Source organism: Pseudonaja textilis, chromosome Z (genome assembly GCF_049901715.1).
Source record: "Pseudonaja textilis isolate UNSWEBS1 chromosome Z, rPseTex1.2, whole genome shotgun sequence".
Taxonomy (NCBI): domain Eukaryota; kingdom Metazoa; phylum Chordata; class Lepidosauria; order Squamata; family Elapidae; genus Pseudonaja; species Pseudonaja textilis.
Window position 1 is genome coordinate 62,774,655 of NC_142008.1, and position 25,807 is coordinate 62,800,461.

The following is a 25,807-nucleotide window of genomic DNA, read 5'->3' on the forward strand; positions in this document are numbered from 1 at the left end:
TTGAGAATGTCCAGAAATATTTCACAAGAAGAGTTCTCCACTCCTCTACTCATTGCAGAATACCTTATGCCATCAGACTTGAAATTCTAGATCTAGAAAATTAGAACTATGCTGCCTTCGGTCTGATCTAAGTATAGTATATAAAATCATACATTGCAATGTCCTACCTGTCAATGAATACTTCAGCTTCAACCATAACAACACTAGAGCAAACAATAGATACAAACTCAAGGTTAATCGCACCAAACTTGATTGCAGGAAATATGACTTCAGCAACAGAGTGATCAATATCTGGAATACTCTACCTGACTCTGTGGTTTTTTTTCCCCAAACCCCAAAAACTTTAACTTTAGACAGTGTACTATTGACCTCACCCCTTTCCTAAGAGGTCTGTAGGGGGGGTGCATAAGCGCACCAATGTGCCTACGGTCCCTGTCCTATTGTTTCTTTTATATTTTTTTTATTTTTCTTATATGTATCCTTGTATTCATAACTATGTTTTTACTTATACCTATTATCTTGTAAGCAATTGACAAATAAAAATAAAAATAAATAAATAAATAAATTTCCTTAACAAAAGGATATTGAGTCCATTTATTTTAAGTGCTATTATAGTAATCTTAGGATAAACATTAGATAATACAAGTGGGAAAGTATGCCTAATTTTATAAAATAATATAATAATCATATTGTAAATTTCTACTGAAATGATGCCTCATTGTTTCCATACTATTATATTAGATCACATTATGGAAGAATGGCATCTGAATATAGAGACTTTAGGAGAACCTAGCACTATGGGTCCAGAATTAGATTTTCAAAATCATTAACTACATATTTCTGGAAAATTTGCAAGTAGGAAATGAAAGCATACTTTCTTTTCTGACTTCCAATAGATGGTTTTGAATGGGCAGGGAAAAGTTGCCATGAGGCTGACCCATTGTCAGACAAATTGTTCAGAAATCTGGCTGAGTAGCTATACTAATAGCTATCATTATATTATGTGGAAGCAGATTCTCCAATTAAATTATATATTGTGTGGTGTACTTTTTTTCTGCCCTGAAAGAATTCTTTCACTTTATAAAATTACACATAATTCTTATGAAATGTCAAAATTAATGGCAGAATTTACGTATCTTTTGCAAATGTTGTCTTACCCAAGATCGCATGCCCTATCGTTGTGATGCTAGCTCCGCCCTCCAAAATGTGCAAATTTCTTTAATTTAACTTTAAAATGTCTTATGGAATTTTATGGGGCTTATATTCCCAAATAAGTGGCAGTAGAATTGCAGTTTCTCTAGTTGCATTTTCCTGTCAACAATGGGTTAACAATCATTAACGAAGAAACTGCTTATTGCATTTAATACTAAAAAAAAAAGTTTGGTTGTCACAATTCTGTGCTGCGGTATATTAATATTGTCCCAACTAAATAAAATATTTTGTTTAGAGGGAATATCACTGCTCCCTCTGGAATCATTAAAGTTTCCTTAGACATCATCTTTTCACAAAATCTGTGTTGAGCTTCATACATTTACTTCAGCTGCTGAAGTTGGGACAGCTCCAAAATGAAGAGAACGGAAAGAGAAAGTGTGCCGGTTTGGTGATAATTTTTTCTTTATTTTAAAATTGGAAAGGACATCCTAAGGAAAAGAAAGAATCTGTAAAAGTTTTGACAGAAGTGATTAAGCGGCGATTTTAAACAGGAAGTCAAAGTAATATTTTGTTTTCTCATTGCTGGATTTTTTACACATGATTTTAGATTTTGAAACTGGACTGTTTTTTTTTCTCTCTTCTTCCACCTATTCTTTCTTTCCTTTTTGACTTTATAATATTTTAGGCTAGAGACTCCTAGTCATCTTTTTAAATATCTTTTTCCCTTTTTAATTAATTTTTATTATATCTTGTTTGGAAAAGGAGGGGGAAAGTGAAAGCAGAAGAAACTTTGTAACACTGCCAACTAGAGGCTTGGAAATATTCTATCTCTTTTTTTTCTTGACCAGACAAAGCTGTGAAAGAACTGAGACTTCTTTTCAAGGACATTGCCTGTTTGATAAGATAGAGGGAAGAGCATGGGAGAGTATTATTGCAGATGCTCTTCTGGGTTTCTATCAATAGCTAGAGTCTGGTGTTGAAGTTTATAGGAAAAAAAGGTGATAAGACTCGGGAGAAGAGAGTTTTAAATTTTAACAAAAGCCTTGGATAACCAAACAAGGTGCAGTGTGCTCTTTTTACTTTTTTAAACTGGGTTTATTTCTTACTTTAACAGACCATCTCCCTACTAGCTTACTTTTTGTAATAGCTATTTGGATCTTTGGCCTTTTGGAACTTGTTTTTGTCTTTCTTTTGTTTTTGAAGTCTAATTTTTACATTTGCATTTTATTTTAAAGGAAAAGCTTTAGTATTAATGATTTCCTTCCTTTTTCTTTTTTAAGGAGTAGTCTCTTTTCTTTTTCTCTCTCCCTCCTTTATATTTTTTTCTATTTACCTTCCATATTGGGTTTTTTTGTGGCTTTCTTTTTTTTATTATGCATCCTTTTATACCTGAGACTTTTTAATTGGATTAAGGTGTTGAAGAACCTGAAGAACTTTTCTTTTCTCTTCTTCAGTTTTTTATTTTTTTATTTTTCTGCCTGTTCAGGATTTAACAATTTTTTCCTTTTTTCTGTGTGTTTATGGTCTTTTCTTTCATTTTTGAGTTTTTACTGCAATCTAACCAATCAATTGGATTAAGGTATACAAGAACCTGAAGAATGTTTTATTATTATTATTATTATTATTATTATTATTGTTATTGTTATTGTTATTGTTGTTGTTGTTGTTGTTGTTGTTATTTGGCTTCATTTTTCCCACTATTTTTACTTGGAATTACAATTGGTTATGTCATATGTGGATTAAGGTCTAGAAGAACCTGAAGATTTTGAATTGTCTGAAATGAGTAGGAAACCAACAGCCCCTGGTTCCTCAACTTCTACTTCTTCCTCTTCACCATCTGGAGGACAACACTCAATACAGGCTATGTTACAGCAAAAAAAGAACAGGAAAAAGTGACGCTGCAGATGATTATGCAAGAGAGAGAACATTGAACAAAGAACAGGAAAAACTGATGAAAAGGTGGAGAACATTCAACAAATTATGATGAAGTATGATGAGAGATTCCAAAAAATTGAAGAAGAAGATAAACAAAGAGATAAGAAGATTGAAGATATTGATAGCAGAATAACTTTGGTTGAACAAGATAAAAGTGGGATGTTGAGATGGGAGATAGACAGATCAGAATTTTATCTCAGATTCCAGAGGAAGAAAAGGGACAAAACTTAGCTGAGATAATGATAGAAATTTTGGCTGAAACTCTAGAAATAACTAAACAGAAGATGATGGATGGAATAGATGAAGTTTATCGAGTCTTCACAAGATATGCAATGAGAAATAGCTTAACAAGAGAAGTTCACATCAGATTTACAAAGAAAGCCATTAACACGCAAATATTGCAAGTGGCAAGAGAGAAAACATTGAAATATAAAGACAAGGAGATTGTGGTCTTGAAACAAGTACTCAGAAGAGTGAGAGAGATGAGAAGAGAATACCGATTTCTGACTAAAATTCTACTTTAAAAAGAGGTGAATTATAGATGGCTGATTGCAGAAGGTTTAATGTTCACAGTGCAAGAACAAAGACATAGAATTGACTCAATTGAGAAAGCTGAATTATTTTATACAGAACATTTTGGAGGGAAAGAGGAGGAGGCGAAAAAGAAATGTCACTAATTGAATTCCAAGAGGACTGCCAAATAGCAACTGAAAAGAAAGAAGGTGCAGTAGGCAGAAAGGTGGAAGTCAAAGAACAACATGAACTAAGATCTATGAGAGCTGCTAAACCTAACTATAAAATATAACCATGGAAGAGAAAAAAATGATTACAATCAATATAAATGGACTTAACTCAGCCATTAAAAGAAGGAAAACCTTCCATAAATTAGAGAAATTAAAATTTGATATAATTTGTCTACAAGAAGTACATATTAAAAAACAATATGAACAATTGCTGGTACAGGCAAAATTAGGGAAAATATTTACTTCCTTGACACAATGTAAGAAAAGAGGAGTGGTTTTATATATTAAAGAGACCACCCCAGCAAAATTGATTTATATTGATGATGACGGAAGAATACTAATGGTGGAAATAATGGACAATAATATGAAAACACTCCTGATTGCAATCTCTGCCCCAAATGACAATCAAGAAGAATTTTATAGAAAATTACATATGAAAATAATTGAACTGAATTATGCTAATATAGTTATGATGGGAGACTTTAATGGGATTGTAGATAATAAATTGGACTATACTGCACAGAAAACAACAAAGCAAAACAGGAAGACTCTTCCTAAATCCTTTTTCAAAATGATAGATGAAATAAATGTAAAAGATACATGGAGAGAGAAAAATGCTAAGACTAAACAATACACCTTCTATTCAAACAGACATTTATCATGGTCTAGAATAGATATGATATGGATGTTAACAGAATTGTTAGAAAATATTCAAGAAATAAATATTGAAACAAATACTTGGGCAGATCACAATCCAATGACAATTAAATGGAAAGGACAAAGAAGAAGATCTAGATGGACGTTAAATAATACTATATCAAAGGAAAAAGACTTCATACAGTGGATGGAGAAAGAATTGGCCTTTTTCTTTAGAGAAAACAAAAAAGAAGATACATCAATTCAGAATGTATGGGATACAATGAAGGCATATGTTAGAGACTATACAAGGAAAAGGAATATTATGAAAAGGCTAGCCTCTAAGGCCCTAGAGGATGAGCATAAAAGACTTGAAAAAGAGCTACAGAAAATGCCACAGAAAAAGGACATTAAGTTAAAAATGGATATAATTAAACATAAAATGGGACTAATGGAAAAAGAAGAACTAGCACAGAAAATCAGAGGTGCGAAACAGAACTATTTTGAAGATGCAAATAAACCAGGTAGATGGTTAGCATACAAATTGGGAAAGGAGAAAGAATCAAGGAAAATATTGCAATTAATAGATGACCAAGGCCAAGTTTGCTATGGTAGTAAAGAGAAGAAGGAAATTATACGAGACTATTATGGGAAACTATACACACAAGAGAATATTGATGAGGAAAGAGTTAAACAGTACTTACAGAATGCTAATCTACCCCAGATGCCTAAAGAGATTGAAACAATGTTAGAAAACAATATAACGATGATGGAGTTAACTGAAGCACTTAAGAAGCAAAACAATGGAAAGGCATCAGACCCAGATGGACTTCCGGCAGAATTTTATAAAACACTACAAGAATCGTTGAACCTTCCATTGCTAGAAGTTATGAACGAAGTTATGTTAAAGAAGAAGATACCCAAATCATGGTCACAAGCTTATATTACACTTGTCCCAAAGTGGAGGCTGATCCATTACAAATCAAGAATTATAGACCTATTTCCTTACTAAACGCAGATTATAAAATTTTTGCTTCAATATTGGCAGACTTAAAAAATCCTTAAACAATTTTATCCACCCTGATCAAAATGGATTTCTGCCAAAGAGACAAATTAAAGACAATATGAGAGTAATCTTGGACACTTTGGAATACTACGAGGCACACTCTGAAAAGCAAATGGCTTTGATATATATATATATATATATATATATATATATATATATATATATATATATATATATATATATATATGAAAACAATTTTATTAGTTTTTAAAAACAAATAAACAAACAAAACATCTTTGATCTTTGATATTTTTAGATGCACAGAAGGCATTTGATAATGTGAATTGGCGATTCATGTTATTACAACTGGAACAGATGGGCTTTGGTAAAAAAAATTATTCAAGCAATAGAAGCTATATATCATAACCAAACAGCAAAGGTAATGATAGAGGGAGAACGGACAGACTCTATTGATATAAGAAAAGGTACAAGACAAGGGTGCCCATTATCACCTTTGTTGTTTGTGTTAACCTTGGAAGTGTTAAACAGAAATATTAGAGAAGAAAAGGATATAAAAGGGATGAAAATTAAAAAGGAAGAATTCAAGTTGCAAGCATTCACAGATGATCTGGTTTTCATTTTAGAAGACCCACTAGAAACAGCATCAAAATTTATAGAAAAGATAGAGGTATATGGAAAAGTGGCTGGTTTGAAAATAAATAAAGATAAAACAAAGATCTTGACAAAGAATATGCTATCAAGACAAAAGGAAGAATTGGCAGATGTACTGAAAATTCAGGTCACGAATAAGATCAAGTACTTGAGGATACATTTGACAGCAAGATGTCGCACACTAAAAGAATAATTATATCAAACTTAAGCAGCAAATAGCACTAGATTTGGAGAAATGGGAAAATTTACAACTGTCATTAATAGGGAGAATATCAACAATCAAGATGAATATACTACCCAGAATTTTATATTCGTTCCAAAGAATTCCAGTTAGGCTTGGAAAAGATTACCTTGAAGATTTAAATAAAATTGTGTTGAAATATATATGGCAAGGTAAGAAAGCGAGAGTAAAGTTAAAACTTTTGCAAGATGCCAGAATAAAAGGAGGATTTGGTTTGCCTAATTGGGAGCTACATATTTGATGTGGGTTAAGAAATGGATAACATTAAGAAATACTAGACTGTTGACATTAGAAGGACATGTTCTGTTGTTGGGGTGGCATGCTTTTCTATGGTATAAAGGAACTAGAACACAGGGGTATTTTAAAAGACATTATATAGGGGAGTCTCTGTGGTTAAATTGGGAGAAGACTAAAAGGCAATGTTATTTGAAAATTCCAGTCTGGCTATCGACTATTGAAGCATTTTCTTATCCTATAATATATAAAAAGGAACAAACAGTTAGATATGGTGAAATATTGAATGAAAAGGGTGAAAAATCTATGCAAAAATTAGAGGAACAAGGTATAAAGATGAATTGGTTTTCATATACGCAAATACATTCAAGGTATGATAAAGATTCTAAAACAGAAGGTTTCTATGATAAACTGACTGATTTAGATAAGATTTTGACAGGTACTGATGAAAAGGTGATTAAAAAATCATATGGATATTTATTAGAAATTAAACTAGAAGAAGAACAAGTTAAAGAAACTATGATTGCTTGGGGGAAGAATTTTGGATATGGGATTGATCTAGAGAAATGGCAAAAATTGTGGTCTCAAAATTATAAGATGACAATGTCAACAGCATATAAAGAAAATTTGTATAAGATGTTTTACAGGTGGCATTTTCCCCTGACAAGAATAGCAAGAATGTTCAAGAACAAATCTGAAAAATGTTGGAAATGTCAACAGATACCAGGCTCATATTACCATATGTGGTGGACTTGTGCAGATGCCAAAAAATATTGGACCAAAATCCATACGTGGTTGGAAAAAATGACAAAAAAAACATATAGACTTGAAATCAGAGATATTTTTATTTGGAGTTTTGCCTGAAATATATAGTAAAGAATTGAAATACCTGACTGTAAATATATAAACAGCGGCTAGGATTGTATTTGCCAAAAACTGGAAAAATGAGAATATAGTATTACAGGAGGAAATCATTAAGAAAATATTGGAATGTGCTGAAATGAGTAGATTGACATTTGAAATCAGAGAACAAGATGATAAATAATTTTATAAAATTTGAAATCTATTCTATCAATGGTTAGACAATAAATAAGGTAATGAAATATGTAGATTCTTAGAAAATAATAAATACATAAAGATCTATTCTTTTCTTATTATATCTACAAAATGATTGTGGGATAGATTTGAGATAATAATATGAACTGTCATAAAACAAATTAAGTAAAATACGGATTATTTCATAAAACATGAATGAATAAAAGTATAGTCAAATGATTGATTAACAATGATATTAATGTACTTAATATTTGATTGAAAATTTGAGAATATATACAATGTAATTGTAATTGAAGATTATGAAATGGAAGCACAAAACAATTTGTAAACCAACTGACACACTGTGTGTATATATATGGAAGATGGCTTGATGTTTTTATGTTTTGTTTGTCTATGTTTGTCTTCAAAACCAATAAAAATTTATAAAGAATTTTTTTTTGCACATTTAGATTATACAACATTTCAGACATAAGGACAAAAATATGCCTCAGAACACACAAGAACTGTCCTCAATTCTTGAAATGGCTGAATCTTTTCTTGTGATCACATGGGTGCCCACTGCAAACACAACTATCCAGGAAAACACTTCAATAAGTTGCAGAGGGGTGGAATGTACATGCCCTTTCTGAAGCACCTTTTTATCTTTGGACCCTACTGTACAAGTGTGTGCATTACCTATTAGAACTATTTGTACCAAAACTTATAGAAACTTCAGAGGAATTTGGAGAAGTTGCAGGACTAAAAATTAATAGGGAAAAACAAAAATAATTACAAAAAGTATGACAAATAAACAAAAAGAAGCACTGACCAAGATAATGGACATCCAGATAACATATAAAGTAAAATACTTGGGGATTATGATTTCTGCAAGATGTATAACAATTAAAGATGACAACTATACTCCATTAATTAAACGTATAACAGAAGACTTGAAAAATGTAGTAAATTAAGAGTATCCTTCATGGGCAGAATAGCAATCATAAAAATGAACATACTACCAAAATTATTGTTTCTTTTTCAAAATGTCCCTGTAAAATTAGAATTTTTTTGATAATTTGGATAAATTAACACTGAAATTTATATGGCAAAAGAAAAAACCTAGAATTAAATTAAAATTGCTGCAAGATGCTAAAGAAAGGGGTGGATTTGGTTTGCCTGATTGGGAAATATACTATAGGGCTGCAATCCTCACATGGGTAAAATATGGATAAACCTTAAGAATAGAAAAATGTTAGCTTTAGAAGGTTACAACTTACAGGCAGGATGGCATGCTTTTTTATGGCAGGACAGACAAGAGGTCCACAGATATTTCCAAAGACACAAAATCAGGCAGTCTTTGTTACTGGCATGGAATAAAACTAGACAACAAATATATGTAGAAACACCAATATGGTTATCCACACTGGAAGCTCTGATATATCCACATTTACTTCATCAAGGAAAAATTATTAGTCATGAGGATATCATAAATGAGACAGGAGAATTAAAATCAAGGCAAGAACTGAAAAACCAAGGAATGGATATAGAATGGTGGGCTTATCTACAAGTCCAAATCGAGTTATAGGAAAGACATGAAAGATTGGGGAATTAATAAGCAAAAAACACAATTAGATGAAATATTATTGGGAACAGAAGATAAAATGATAAGGAAAATTTATAGTGTACTATTGGAATGTAAATTAGAGGAAGAAAAAGTAAAAGAAACAATGTTGGCATGGATGAAAGATTTTGGGCATAGTATAAATTTGGACAAATGGCAAATTCAATGGGAACAAAATAAAAAAATAACATTGGCCACATCGTATAAAGAAAACTTATATAAAATGTTTATAGATGGCATATCCCCACCATCAAATTGACTAAAATGTACCCAAATTTGTCCCCTATATATTGGAAATATGTTAAGGGAAAATGGGTCGTACTATCATGTATGGTGACATTGTAGAAAAGCCCAAAATTTTGGGCACAAAATCCAGAGATGGTTAGAAGAGATGTGTGAAATTAAAGTAGAACACAAACCAGAATTTTTTTATTGGGAATCAATTTATAGAAATATAATAAAGATATAATATATCAAATAATACATTTAATCACAGCTGCAAGATTAATTTATGCTCAAAAATGGAAATGTAAGGAAATACCAGACAAAATAGAAATAATTAGAAAAATTTGGACATGCGCAGAAATGTCACAAGAATTAAAAAATAAGGACGAATTTGAATATTATAAAATATGGGGAAAGTTTTACCACTGGTTGGAAAAAAGGAAGGATCAGGAGCATTAAAATGTCTAATATTAATGCATATATTATATATTATGTATATAGAATGTAAATATATTTTATGTATTATGTATGTATTATTCTTCATATGAATTAGCAATGTAAGACAACTAGGTATGTCAGGAGAATTATACCATGTTTATTGTTTTTAAATGTTTTTTCCCTTTTTTGTTCAATAAAATTTATATATATATATATATATATATATATGAACTATTTGTGATTGCAATTTCAAAACCAATAGAATAACTATTGGTTAAATTAAAAATGAGCCCAATTGTTAGCATACTTAATGCAAAGAGTCCTTGGGCTTTGTGTTAAAAATACACATACATTGTTTTTCATTTCATAGAGGAGAAAAATAATGTCACAAATGGGTAGAATATTTGCAATTAATCTGAGTTCTAATTAATTCAAAATCCTAATGGAAGAAAAATTATATATTTTGCCTCCAGAAGATGCTAGGTTAATATCTGTATTATTTTATTTCTCCAGAAATACACCAATGATGGGGTAGACAAGGATTGTATTTGTTTAAGATTATTAAGAAGTGGCTTCCATTTTAATGTTTTAAAGGGCTAACATACTCTGAAGCACATCACATTCATTGCAGGATGCAGTCTTCTGGAAACGGATTCCTTCCAGTTGTTCTGTTCTGAAATTTGTTGCCCATAAGTCTGTTCCTCAGGAGACTGCAGAATGAAGCTGGTTTATCCTGGATTGCCAGGGCCTAAACCACTCTGTGGTTTTCCTGTACTTCATATCTGCTATTTAAACTCACTATTCTGCTTCTGTTTTCCACCTGATAGAAGCACAGAAAATTACATTTTCACGTACTGTGTGACAGTATTATTTGATATCTTTAAAATAACCATAAAATATAGGACAATATCACAATATTATTCCCATACTAAGGCTAAAAGATTCTGGCAAAAAAGATAACAGTGAATTCTGGGCAAACAAATTCTGGTAAACATAGAGGAATGCACACATATCAGCACACACATAATATGAAATTAATTTTATAAATAAGAATTACTTTTACTATGAAAGAAATAATTTGCTCTAGGTCAATTGGAATTGCTTTTAATGCAAAGTGTATATGTAATCTCTCGCCACCCAAAGTCACCTTATAGGGAAGATGGACAGCATAAGGGTTTAATAAATAATAATAACTTAAAATATATAGGGTGTTCAGATGACCTTACTTCAGATGGTCACTAAGTGACTAGTCACAACCGACTGGCTATGTCTAGCTATTTATTGGAGGGAAGTATCTTGGATACACTAAGACAAAAGAAAAAAAAGTGCTTATTTTAAGAATTCTACTATTCAACTAGTAAAGGTTAATGTCAGCTTCGGAATATATATTTGGAATATATAAAATGAATATGAAAGGATAATTGTCTCTGTGATAAAAGATGGCTAGTAGTTGTGCTACATCATCTGGAAACCTTAGATCACAGGTGTCAAACTTGCAGCGTCACATTGCCATCATGTGATGTATCATTACATTTTTCTCCTTCGCGGAGCTATGGTGGGTGTGGCCTGTGCATGACGCCATGGGCCGCCAGTTTGACACCTCTGCCTTAGATGCCAAGATGCCCTTGTTTATTATTAGGAGGCAAACAGGTGAACCTAGTCTATTAAATCTGACTGATATAAAATTGGTATTGGTATTTGATACACAATATTGGCCATTTAAATTTCCGTAGCTCATTTAGCAGAACATGTATAAATAGAAAAATTCAGGTTGCTAAGAATTACTTGGACATGTCCACAACAGGGTAAAAAGGTCAGTTGTGATTGCATAATTACTCCTTTTTTACATGCATCACACATGTGCCACTTATAAAGAATGGCAGTGTTTCAATTTCAAGATTTAATCTGCCATTTTTAAAAACTTTTTTGACAATTCCCTGAGGATACCCTAAATACCCTAGATTTAGGAGTTGAACTCAATTTGAAAGAGACATTACCATTTTTAGTGTTATTCAAATCAATTAAAAGGACAGATGTAATCTTTAAAAGGAAAAAAGAATGAATTGTTCAAAACACAAGCACACGGCACATTAACTACTGGTTTCAGAAATATTATTTCATCAATAAATGTCAAAAACAAAATGATAAAAGAATGAATGGCATTCAAAGTAGAAACCAAATATCAAGCAAATAAATCTACAGTTTTTTTTAAAAAAAATACTATAAAGTGTATAGGAATTCAAAAATCCACTTATTGGTAAAATAGCCAGATTTCTTTTTGTAAAAAAACAAAACAAAACCCATTGCTCATATTGATAGACAGTTCAATGCCTCTTCTTTTTTCTCTCCTTTCTTTGGTCATTAAAATAACAATGGTTTTCAAGGTTTTTTCCATGAATGTGTCAGTTCTCTGCTTCATCACATCAGAATATTGTTCGCAAGCTGGCACTCATGTGACCATCACATCTGGTTGTTCTGCAAGTCCCAAAAGAGTAGTTATTTTGCTAGAGGGAATTCATTTATTTTTAAAGACTCAAATAAATGAAAACCCTAAATGGAAAACAAATTTGTAGGATATGCCCACCTCTCAATCATTAATGGCAAAGTTGCTAATGGGAGGTGGACAGAAGCTGATGCTTGGAAAGCTGCATAAGGCCCTTCAGAAATTGGCCTTTGTGGAGGGAATAGGAGAGTGAAGATGAATTAAAATGATGAAAGAAACTTGCAGTTCCCTTTTGATTACATATGTGTTTTGTTTTGTTTTTTACTCTTCTGTATCTGAAAAAAAAAAGAGAAAGAAAGTTGTCAAATAGACATTCAATCACTATGCTATTGCTCAAAGGAATTCCTTCCCAGAGTGATTCTGCCAAAGGGAGCTACAGGTGAAACTTGAAAAATTAGAATATCGTGCAAAAGTTCATTTATTTCAGTAATGCAACTTAAAAGGTGAAACTAATATATGAGATAGACTCATTACATGCAAAGCAAGATAGTTCAAGCCATGATGAGTCATAATTGTGATAATTATGGCTTACAGCTCATGAAAACCCCAAATTCACGATCTCAGAAAATTAGAATATTACATTCAATCAATAAAACAAGGATTGTACATAGAACAATATCGGACTTCTGAAAAGTATAAGCATGCATATGTACTCAGAACTTGGTTTGGGCCCCTTTTGCAGCAATTACTGCCTCAATATGGTGTGGCACGGAAGCTATCAGCCTGTGACACTGCTGAGGTGTTATGGAAGACCAGGATGCTTCAATAGCGGCCTTCAGCTCTTCTGCATTCTTCGGTCTCATGTCTCTCATCTTTCTCTTGGCAATGCCCCATAGATTCTCTATGGGGTTCAGGTCAGGCGAGTTTGCTGGCCAATCAAGCACAGTAATCCTACGGTCATTGAACCAGGTTTTGGTGCTTTTGGCAGCATGGACAGGTGCCAAGCCCTGTTGGAAAATGAAGTCAGCATCCCCATAAAGCTCGTCTGCAGAAGGAAGCATGAAATGCTCCAAAATCTCCTGGTAGATGGCTGTGTTGACCCTGGACTTAATGAAGAACAGTGGACCAACACCAGCAGATGACATGGCTCCCCAAATCAACACAGACTGTGGAAACTCCACACTGGACTTCAAGCATCTTGCAGTGTGTGCCTCTCCATTCTTCCTCCAGACACTGGGTCCTTGGTTTCCAAATGAGATGCAAAAGATGCTCTCCTCAGAAAAGAGGACTTTGGACCATTGAGCAACAGACCAGTTCTGTTTTTCTTTAGCCCAGGTAAGACGCTTCTGACATTGTTTGCTGTTCAGGAGAGGCTTGACAAGAGGAATATGACATTTGAAGCCCATGTCCAGGATCCGTCTGTGTGTGGTGGCTCTTGATGCACTGACTCCAGCCTCACTCCACTCCTTGTGAAAGTCCCCAACACATTTGAATGGCCTTTTCCTGACAATCCTCTCCAGGCTGCAGTCATCCCTGCTGCTTGTGCACCTTTTTCTTCCACACTTTTCCCTTCCACATAACTTTCTATTGATGTGCTTTGATACAGCACTTTGGGAACATCCAACTTCATTTGCAATTACCTTTTGAGGCTTTCCCTCCTTATGGAGGTTGTCAATGATGGTTTTCTGCACAACTGTCAGGTCAGCAGTCTTTCCCATGATTGTGATTCCTACTGAACCAGACTGAGAGACCGTTTAAAGGCTCAGGAACCCTTTGCAGGTGTTATGGCTTAATTAGCTGATTAGAGTGGGACACTTTGAGCCTAGAATATTGAACCTTTTCACAATATTCTAATTTTCTGAGATTCTGGATTTGGGGTTTTTATGAGCTGTAAGCCATAATCATCTCAATTATGACACATCATGGCTTGAACTATCTTGCTTTGCATGTAATGAGTCTATCTCATATATTAGTTTCACCTTTTAAGTTGCATTACTGAAATAAATGAACTTTTGCACAATATTCTAATTTTGCGAGTTTCACCTATATATACATGATTTCTGGAAATACTTACAAAACTTTGGAAAAGAGCTTTCCCAACATGAAAGTTAAGATTGAGCATACTCACAGAATACTAAGTTTTTTTATGTAGAGCAGAGTCAGGAGGAAGGAAACTGAGTAGCCTAGATGATACAATAACTAATAGCCATCAAGGAACTCTAATTAAAAAATGTGTTGCCATTCCCTGTTGTTCTTTTGTCTTTTGGAATATGTTATATTTGGCACTTTGTACCTGCTAGTAAAATAAAAACAACAATCTAAATGATTATTAAAGTTGCCACTAATTCGAGTTGTGCTTGTTTTTTCCTTATGCCCCTAATAGTTCAAAGTGAAATTAATTTACACAGATATATAAAAAGCTGACCTATACCACATTAGACTACCCTCATCTTGCCCAATTTTATTTGGATTTGAAAAAGAAGCTTCTCTATTCCTATTTACTGAATCTAGAACTTCCTTCAGCAAAGATGAGATATGACTGCTTCTTTAAAAATTAGACAAGGAAAGCTGGGATATTTCAGGTATTCCCTTGAGGAACAGATTCTGTATCTTTTTGTAACAAAAGGAATGACCTCGGAAGCTGCATCAGACACAAAGTAGTACAAAACAGGATAACATTCCTCATGGTTGCCATAACTTCTTATAACTTGATGCTCTCTGGTTGTGTTGAGCTATATTCCCAGGTTTGATTATATTCAGTGGTGATTACATTCAATAAGTGCACAGGTACTCTGAATTCCAATCAGCTCTGGTACTTAAAAGAAAATATGCAATTTGCTTTCTTTTTGAACAGGTTTTGCCTTATTGTGAAAGTATCTTTGCTTTTTTCTGATATTGTGCTTTCTTCTGTAATGTATATCAGTGCATCAAAATTAAATAAAAACAATTAATAGCAACAAATTGAAATGATTAAACAGCTAGTTTCAGTTTTAGCACCAGGTTCCTAAAGGGTAAGTTTGGAGTTTAGCATTACATTCTTAAATAGCAATAGCATTTAAGTTTATATACTGCTTCACAGTTCTATCTGAGCATTCCCCAAAATCTGGGTCCTCATTTTACCAACCTAGGAAGGATGGAAGGCTGTCAGCCTTGAGCCTGGTGAGATTCAAACTGCCAAATTTCAGGCAACAAGCAGTCAGCAGAAGTAGCCTGCAGTACTGAAAAGTTTAATCCTGAATGGATTTAATGATAATAATGAACAATAATGGACAATAATTATTACAGATCTAAAAATATGTTCTATGTTAAGGAAGATTTTAACAAAGTAAAATGTTAATTTAACAAAAAGAAAATCAACAGCCATCCCACAAGTGGTGGGATTCAAAAATTTTTACTATCGATTCTGTGGGCGGGTGTGGCAAGGGAAGGATACTGTAAAATCTCCAGTCAGGGGTGGTATTTGCCAGTTCTCTGAGCTACTCAAAATTTCCATTACTAGTTCTCCAGAACTGGTCAGAACCTGCTGAATACCACCTCTGCATCCCACCCATTCCATTCAAAGCATATGGTTGCAACATATAGCTTATTGATAATAGATATAATTTCCAGCAAGGCATCCCATACTTGATAAAGAGCTAGGCATATCCAAACAAAGTGTTTAAGAACTGCCATATATTACATAATTTACTGTTTAGACATTAAGACAGAAGACCAAGTATTATACTAAATAATCCCATATTCAGTTTCCTGTTTAGGCATGTATCTAACCAATCTTTGGCTCACAAAGGTGTGAAGGAATGTGCAGCTGAAAAAGGGAGGGGGATTGTCAGTGATTGTTCTGCAGCTTTTCAAGGAGGAGGCTGAACATTCCAGAGAGGGAAACCCCAAACAAGCGACTGCACATTCCTGAACTAGATGGTAGGTAGAAGAAAAGATTCAGGGTAGCCACATCCTGGAATCTTCCAAAATATGTGTTAGTTTAGAAGGTTGTAGCTTTAGTCTGGCAAGATTCTGTCAGTTAAGTGTAAGCAGATCTTACTATGCAATCACTGGGAATTCGACCTGACAAAGAGGGATCTATAGCATATTTCACTAATTAAAGAAGCATTGTTATTTATAGATATCCTGCGGTGATTTTAATAGTCTTATGTTTATTAAAATTGTGAGCACTTTGGATTCAACTGCAAATTGGAATACACAGGGGTATTTGCAACTCCTTTAGGTATTTCTGTTTTTGGTGTCATATAATGTTTTCAAGCATTGCGGACAAGAGGTACATCTGTGCCCCAGTAATTTTGAAAGAATAATAGCAAGCACTAATAATTATTCATTCTAAAGTGATCCTCATGAAGTTCACCAGAGCACAGTCCCCAAAAAGAGGTTGCAGGAAATGCAATAGAATGTTAATGCTTTGAACAGTATCATGACTCCAGCTTAAATTGATAAAAGTTCTGTTTTCCCCATTAAGAATTCTCTTAATGCCAATCTGGGAGTTGTTGTCTTTTTCCACCATAACTGGAGACAAGAAGATATTATTCTTTCAAATTGAAATCCCTTTGGTGTGTAATAGGTGTAAGAAGCTTAATAGTATAACAGCTGAAGCTTGTCCGTTCCTTGTAATCTGCCTCTGTGTGTATAGTTTGTTAAAGATACATTTTTAGTTGCTTGCATCATTTTTAGGTGATATGGAGATGATAGATAATGAGGCCATTTTTCTCTCTCATGATAACTTAGTTCACACAAATGAAGAGCCTTTATTTTAGGGCCAAAATGATACAAAGTATACACCTTTGCACCCACTACAGGAATCTAGCTTTTTTTCTCTTCACAACCTCTGGAGCAAAGAAAAATTATTGCAAACTTTTAACTTTGTGGATTTATGTATAAGCTCCTGATACAGTGTAATGTTCTCCACTAAGTTTTATAATGAGACCTAAATATAGATTTATTAGAACAATAGATTTGTTAAGACTAATTTAAAGATTACCAAAAAAAAAAAAACCCCACAAGATGCTCAGGAACTCTTCTCCAGAAAACATTAAAATTTGCACATAATTTGTAAACTTTCAATTAGCTAAAGTTATTGTCTCTGTAGATCATTTCCCCCTCAGGGTCAAGAGACTAATTTTATATATATTTTTAAATATAATTTTTACATAATTTTATATTATAGAAATAAGGAGAACTTTTCTGATAGTGAGAACAATCAACCAATGGAACAGCTGGCCTTCGGCTGTTTGTGGGAGCTTCATTGCTGGAGGCTTTCAAGAAGAGATTGGACTGCCATTTGTCAGAAATATTGTAGGTCTCCTGCTTGTATTAATGACCTACAAGGTCCCTTCCAACTCTTTTAATCTGTAATGTATCTATGTTATTAATAGCTGGAAAAAAGATCCCATTTCAATTTCTTTTTCAATTTTGTTCCTCATGTTAATTTAATTAGGTAGAAGAAAATCTGAACCATATACAGTACAATCTTCTTCCTAAGCATAGCCCACCGTAATAAATATTTTCCGGAGGAAAAAATCAGCTATCGGTCCTCTTATTTAGAAGAGGATGTTGTACTGCTAGCTTAAAGAGAAACAGTAACTAAAAGAGGATTCATTATGGTATCTCAGTTAGGCTCTTGAATTGAGGCTGTGCATCAATAGTAGGCCTACTGGGCGGTGTTGTTTATAAGGTGGCAATCAAAAAAAGTAAAGATAGTGGTTTCAGTTGTCTGGTTGTAGTTTCTTTTCTTTTTTTTTACATCCCAAAGTCCACACCCCTCATTCATGGAGTAATAAATAGTACACATTGTTTTTTTATTCTATGTTATTCAGCATATGGCTTTGGATAGAATATTTTCATTATAGCCAGTTCAGCATTAGATTGAAAGGAACCACATTCTCCTATAAATTGTCTCTAAAACCTCCAGAGATCAACACGGTTCAATTTCATTCTAAAACTCAATAAAAAGATTTTCCTTGGCAGAGCTAAAGAGAGTAGAAAAAATTTTGAATAGATGAAAATAGAACTTTTTTCTTTTTGCAGTAGAAGTCCTTGTTCTGCTTCATCAGTGCACTAGAATGTATTATTAGAAATAACAATAACATACAATAATCTCTTAGAAGTATTTTGCTCTTGATCTGATTTAATTCATTTAATTTTGAAAACCAAATGGAAACTGTCCAATTATTGCTAATATTCTTTCTATTCATCAACTTAGAAGTCAGAATCCTCCTAAACTTGGAATTCCAAATCAAAACATAATATAAACTTCTATTAATATGGAATTCTTTGATAACATCCAATAGTGTTATAAACAATACCTTTAAGAAACCTTTAGAAAAGAATTTGGGCAAGCAAATCACATTGATTATTGTACAAATTTGGACCTAATAAGGATCCAAAAGCAACCAGTGTCCTAATAAGCAGATTATGCTTATTACTATGACAATTATTTTAGCCACTAGGTGGAAGCATTTTCTATAATAAATATATATTCTAGCTTGTTTTTAACTATCTCAATATATAGATGTACAAATATGAATGACATGATTTACCAATTGTTCAATACTAAATAAATGCTTGTGACTCATTGTCTTATGTAAAGCTGTACTTTTAGTCCAACTATGAACCAATAACATTTATGCCTTTATGTGCATCACTGGAAATAGAGCCTCTACTACCTTACAAGCATGAGCACATTAATTTTCTTCCTGGCTGTATTTTCCAGAATCATATTAGCCTCATGTGATCAAACTGGAATAGAAAGATTCCATTAAAATTGAGATTACTAATTTCAGGAAGGCGAGGGAAGAGCTTGTTCCAGTTCTTTCCTGTATCCACTCTGTGTTTTCTTGAAGTAAGACATTGTAAGTGCCATAAAGTAAAATTAAATTAAAAACAGAGATGAACTAATCAGTCTTTGTCTGGGCCATGTTTGGCCTTCCCATACTTTCTCATTAGGGATTATCGAGCATCTTGTTGGGGTAGAGGAGTGTTTAGGAGAATTTTCCAAATAGTTTTTATAATTAGGTGAGAATCTGGGGTCTAAAAAACAACCCAATATAGGAGAAAGGAAAAACAGTTGCCCTTTGCCTATAGCTTTTAGAGTGTGAATTTATTCAGCATATTTGAGGTCAATAAATTTGAAGTGCTATTTACAGTTACCTTTTTTCAAAAGCACAAGAAATTGCTCTTTCACGACTATAAAGCAGACTGGTTGTTTGAAACAGCTATATTTACTGACAAGCTATATTTAAATATCAATAAGGAGAATGGGACTTTTAGTTTGCTATAAGAATTTAGGAGAATTTGCAAATTTTTCATTATCCAGACAGAAATAACTTGAAATTAATCTTTTTTTTAAAAAAAAAATACCAGTTATCAATTCCACAGCAGCAAAAAAATGACATATTTGTTTAGTATAATGAGGACTCAAAAAGGAAGTTTCTGTCAAATTATTATTTACATAACGCAAAAAAAAAGGAGGCCCTGTGGATTTTACTCTGCTAATAATTGCCATCTATAGGGGGCAGTGCTCATCTCCGTTTCAAGGCCATTGACCCAGCACTGCCCAAAAATGTTTCAGGTTTTGTGGCCAGCATGACATCATTGGAGCACTGTCACCTTCCCACCAAAATAGTACCTATTTATCTACTCATATTTGCCTGTTTGAAAACTGCTAGGTTGGCAGGAACTGGGGCAAGGACAAGAGTTCACCCTGTTTGCATGGCGCTTGGGTCTCAAATCTGGGCTGACAGCTTTCCAGCCAACAAGCCAGCATCTTAACCACTGAACCACACCATTACATACTGCACATGTAAATATATATACATGGGAAACAGCTGTACATGAAAGAATTGCAATAATAAATCATCATAAAAGAGAAATAACTAACTTGAATATTGCATAGAATTTCACTGGCAAATTTGAAATTGTTCATGTCCTTTTTGTAGTTTATCGGAAAATTAATATTCAGCCAAAATGTACAAAAAATATAGTTTTATTTTCATATAATCTATATAGCTCTAATAAAAAACTGTTCTTTGACATTGCTATGGAAATGCCTCCTCATTTTATTGCTGACTTAAACCAGTTCATAAGTCAATAAAATTGCCTGCTGGATGCACATATACACATACATTGAGAAAGAAATAGAAGCAAAGTCCTGAGTTCTGAGTGAAACTTATTTGTGTGCAATGCAAATATGAAATATAAAAGAACAGCTTGAAATTATACAAGGCATCTTTTGCCACTTTGGCACTATGATGGTTAGGAAAAGATCCCTATGATATCATGTAGAACTCAGATGTCAAACTCATGGCATCACGTTGCCATCATGTGACATATTGTGATACTTTTCCCCTTTGCAGAGCTGGAGTTGGCATGGCCTGCACATGATGCATCTGGCCCATGGGCCGCCAGTTTGACACCCCTGATCTAGAAGGCTATGTGATCTGAACTATTTATATTTCTGTGTATGATAGGACTATTTTTCAGTTGTTGGCGCGATGATGATGACCAGAGCCAGCTCCAGGCTAAGGTTGAGTAGGCAATGGCCTAGGGCATTTAGACAGTGAAATGCTACATCTTCTTCCAAACTAATAATGCAAAGATGCATCAACAACAGGGTGCCATATAGCTTTGAGCTTCACTGATTAAGGCTCAATTGTATCTGAAATGTTTATTTCAGTTACATAGTTCAATTAAATACTTTGGAAATTTTTAAAGCATTCACAAGTGTCAATAATAAGAATTGGTTTACATAACAAGAAGTCCAATATTATTTATGTAGATGAACTCAATATGTGTGTTCAAATCATAAGAACAAACTGGATCCTTCTAGCTCTGATTCTTTTCTGCTATTCAGATATATTGATAGCAATATAATCCCACAGAATATAAATATAGACATGTAGAACACACACACATACACACATGTACAATTAAGAAAGAGAAAAAGATAACAAGAACAATATTCCTAAAAGGATTGATTTTAAGAAAAACTGTGGCAATTGCAAAACTACTTCCTTTCAGTATTTTTGAGGTGACAGATTGAAATGCAACAACAATGACTTCCATTAAAAGTCACATAAATGCTGAGAGGAGACAGAGCTGATGTCAGAGCAATACGGTGAACTTTCCATAAGGCTCTATGGAAGTTTGCCAAATTCCTTCTGCCAGAGGGTACCAAGGAACCTAAACCACCCTGGAGGGGTGGTGAAGAATAGAGGACACTTAGTGGATCAGTGGTCGCCAACCAGTGGGCCAGAGACCACTGGTGGTCTGCGAGAAAATTTTGCTGGTCCCCAGAAAAATGTCACCCCCAAAACACCCCCCAAAGCAATCCAGGCTGTGCAGGAACACAAGGCTGCGCCACCCACATGGCCCATGGGAACACAAGTCTTGCATCGCTTGCATTGCAAACAACACGAGGTAGTGAGGAGGCAGAGGGGGAACTTGCCTCATGCACCTCGCCTGGCCATTGGGCTGCTTCTTTTCACTTCTTTCTTTTTCTGCTTTTGGCACACAAGGAAAGCAGCAAAAGTCTCTCTTTCTCTCCTCCAAACTCCCCCAGAAATGAGTCTTCGGAACTCTGCAAGGCATCCTGCTCCAAGAGGCTGTGCCGGCAAAGACTCATTTCTGGCGGAGTTAGTGGGAGAGAAAGAAAGACTTCTGCTGCTTTCCTTGCATGAAGCCAAAAGTCTTTCTCTCTCCCTGAGAACAGAGCTGGAGATGGTATAAAAAATATAAAAGGGGTGGGGAATTTTCCTGCAAACTTTTTGGAGGATTTTCCCAGGGTCTCTGGTTTGCAGGATTTAAAATTATGAGTTTGGTGGTCCCTGAGGTCCAAAAGGTTGGCAACCCCTGTTGTAGATCACAAGGAGATCACAAACTCCTTGTTTGATCTGGAGGAAAGCTCTCAATCTGCAGGAAGAAATTGTGTGCCTTGCCGAGACTGTGAAAGCTCAACCAAAGAAGAATGAGTGAAGACTGAGGAGGAACAGTGTGGCAACTGGGTGAGAATTTTCCAACTTCTGTTGAGGAATTTGCCCCTTTTAAAACTGGCTTGGACTGTAAAAGAAGGGGGTGATTTGTTTATCTACCACCCCCTGAGAATAGTAGCACAAAGCTGAAATAGATCTGGGTAAGAAATTTTAATTATTTGAAATATTTGAGAGAAATAAGTGTTAAAAGAAGAAAATTGGACTGGTTATTCTAGGGACATTATTAATTGGATTTTTATTGAAAACTTTTATTAAAACTTTTTTGGGGAAATATAAAACTTGGGCTCTGGAACCCTAAAAGAAAGGAAAAAGTGGTTTATGTTAAAAGAAGTTAAATAAGAGTAGTAGAAAAATAACTCATGTCAGCATTGCAACCAAACTCTCCATTTCAATTCAGCACTCAGAGATATCTCTTCATAGAGATGCTCATGGACTACTTCATTTATCAGTTGCATAAACACCATGGGGGCTCCCTGAAGTCCAAAAGGATTCACTTTGAACTGAAAACTGCCAAACGAACAATTGAACACATTGCCTTCTCTTATTTGGACTTGATAGTATGCCTCTTACAGATCTAGTTTGGTAAATATCTTGCCTTTTGCCAAATGGGTTAGTAGGTCTTTTATTAAGGGGAGGAGGTAGGTGTTTTATACACAGACTACATTTATTCCACGAAAATCAATGCAAAGTTTCCTCCCCCCCTCATCTTTCTTTTCTTTAAACAACACTGGGACGGTGACTCATGAATTTGCTGGTTGGATGAACCCTCTGGCTAAATTGGAGGCTATGTATTTTCTCAGTTCCTCCATTTCCCATGGAAACATTGAGTACATCTTTGGTTTTGGTAATTTTGCCCCAGGGATGAATTCAGTGGTTCAGTCTGTGGGTCTCTGAGTGGGTGACATGGCATTCCTCCTCACTGAACACCTCTGCCAAATCTTGATAGTCTTTGGGTATGCATGGGCAACCTGGGGGAAGTCACTTTCTTTCTTTCATTGTCGTCCCTGAGTCCTAAAGGCCATTTGATTTTGAACTGAAGTGGGGGAGTTTCAGGTCGTATTCTTATCCTTATTTTCCAGTAGCTGTCTTCCCAAGTAATGATAGGAACCCACTTGTCTGGCCAACCTAACCCAAGAATGAGACACTCTGTCATTATTGGGACAATCACAAATTGTATCATCTCCCAATGTCACACTATCTCCAGTCTTTACAGACTCAGTGGCTGAACTCATGGGTTCCCCCCTCAATCAGGGAACTGTCTACTTGTTCAAACTGGATAGGATGGCTCAGTGGTGTGGTTTTTATCCCTAACTTTTGAACCATCTGGGGGCTGATTTGGCATTGGGCGCACCCAGTATCTACTATGGCTTCAAGCTCCTCCTGGGTTCTGGTGTAAGTCTTTATGGAGAAAGGGTGAATAGCTCCACTTACTATCGGGTCTTCATTGCCGAGACTCAATCACCTCAGGAGCTGGAGTTTCTCCCCCATGAAGTGGGAGGGGGGAATGTCCATCACCTGCCATGTGAACGTTCCTTTTTAAGGTAGTTTGTGTGGACTTCGTTTTGGCCTGGGTGCAGCCAGCATCCTTGTTTAAGAGACGGGTGCAAATGCAAGGCATTCAGAAGCTCTGTGGTCAAGTTGGCCACATTGATAGCATTTTATGGTTGGGTAAGTGGCTGGCTTTGGCTCAGCTGGGGAGTTCACGGTTGGAAGAATCATGATGATTTGGCAGATAGGATGCAAAAGATGGAACAAAAGATAGAGGATAAAATAGATATAAAGCAAATAACCACTAAAAATGGACAACAGATTCAGAAAATGGGAGAGAAGACAGAGCAAACCGATAAGAAAGTATAAGAGATGGATTACAGATTGACTAAGGTAGATAATGAGATTGAGTGATCCATAATTATGCTGGAGATGGATGGAGCAGAATACTTCCTGAGATTTCAGAATATTGAAGAGGAAAAAAGGGAAGATCTTGTTGAAAAAATGGCAGAATTATTGGCAGATGCATTGGAAAAAAGCAAACAGGAAGTCTCTCTGGGATTGATGAAATATTTAGAATATATACAAGCTATGCAAGAAGGAACAAACTTTCCAGAGAGGTGAGATTTTCAAAAAGGCAATAAGAGAGGAAATGCTTCAAAGAGCAAGTGATGCTTTAAATACAAAGGGAGAGAAATAGCCATTCTGAAACAAATACCTCAGAAGAGTAAGAGATACAAGGAAACAGTACCAATTTCTGACAAGTGTGAGGCTCATTCTCTCCCCTTCAAACGATAAGAATAAACTTTTGAAAACTGGGTATTTCAAAAGGAATTATTTATTGAAAAGGAAGATATCCAGGTGCTATTCAAAGCAGGGTCTAATATGCTTCCAGGCATGTGGCTTAGATAAAGGGAGTTAGAACCCCTCCACTTAATCCAGTGTGGATTTCATCAATAGAAAGAGGTAACATGTTAATCACCCTCCCCCTCCTTTTTTTTCTGGGAACTTAGTTGAGAAGAGCTTCCCAGGAAGTTTCTTTCAAAACTGAATTTTTATGGCCCCTTCTCCTCTTGCTATCTCTCCAAGAGGTGACAAGTTTCCAGTCATCTGGGCTCCAGTCCCCAGTTGTATATCATGTGCAAGTTATACAGATTCAATACAAGAATTAAGATATTCAGGTTACATGAAAAAGGATTACTTGTATCAACCCCCCCCTTCTTCCATTGAAGAATGACAGATACACTAATCTGATAACAAGACAACTAATAAAACATTATGTAAATTTCAGGTGGCTAATACCAGAGGGAATATTGATGACTTGGATGAAAAAAAGATATAGATTAGACAAAATAGACAAAGCAGAACAATTTTGTTATCAGCATACAGCATACAAGGAAGAAGAGAAAAGGGAGGAAAAAGGTGACAAAAAAACCCAAGGAGAAGTGATAGCAGAGGGAAGTATGCAACAAGAAGAAATTGAAGCAGAGGAAAAAGAAAGAAGGAACAAGAAGGAGCAAGATAGAAAGAACAGAGAGAAATAAGATCAACTAGAACCAGAAATCCATCTATAAGTAAACAATGGAAGAAGAAAAACTATTATCAATCAACATAAATGAACTGAACTCATCTATGAAAAGAAAAAGAATTGTTAATAAATTTAAAAAATTGAAATTAGATTTACTTTGTCTCAAAGAGGTACACATTAAAAAATAATATAGTAAACAATTAGGGTACCCCAAAACCATATTTTTCACTAGCAGACCAAAAGAAATGGTTTTTTTTTTCCTGTCTTCTGCACAGTAGTGGATTTTTAAGCCGTGCAGATGCAGATAGATAACTCAACAAGACGTCCATAACAAAGTACATTTATTGGTTCATCAGGTATCCTCATAACTCACATTTGTGATGAAGTTCTTCTTTAATGATCAATCCTTTGCATA

At 34.6% G+C, this 25,807-nt stretch overlaps 1 protein-coding gene across 3 annotated transcripts in view; it reads right to left on the bottom strand.

Annotated features, from left to right (window-relative positions):
• PDE1C (phosphodiesterase 1C) overlaps positions 1-25,807 on the bottom strand; it is a 335,246-nt gene that overhangs the window by 6,706 nt on the left and 302,733 nt on the right. Inside the window, exon 17 of one of the 3 annotated variants that reach the window (XM_087917921.1) lies at positions 11,943-12,716. The exons of the other annotated variants lie outside the window; for them this stretch is intronic. Coding sequence (XP_087774047.1) covers positions 12,703-12,716 — 14 coding nt within the window. The 3' untranslated portion in view covers positions 11,943-12,702. Of the gene's footprint in view, positions 1-11,942; positions 12,717-25,807 lie in introns of those variants that run through there. 3 annotated transcript variants of the gene reach the window in all.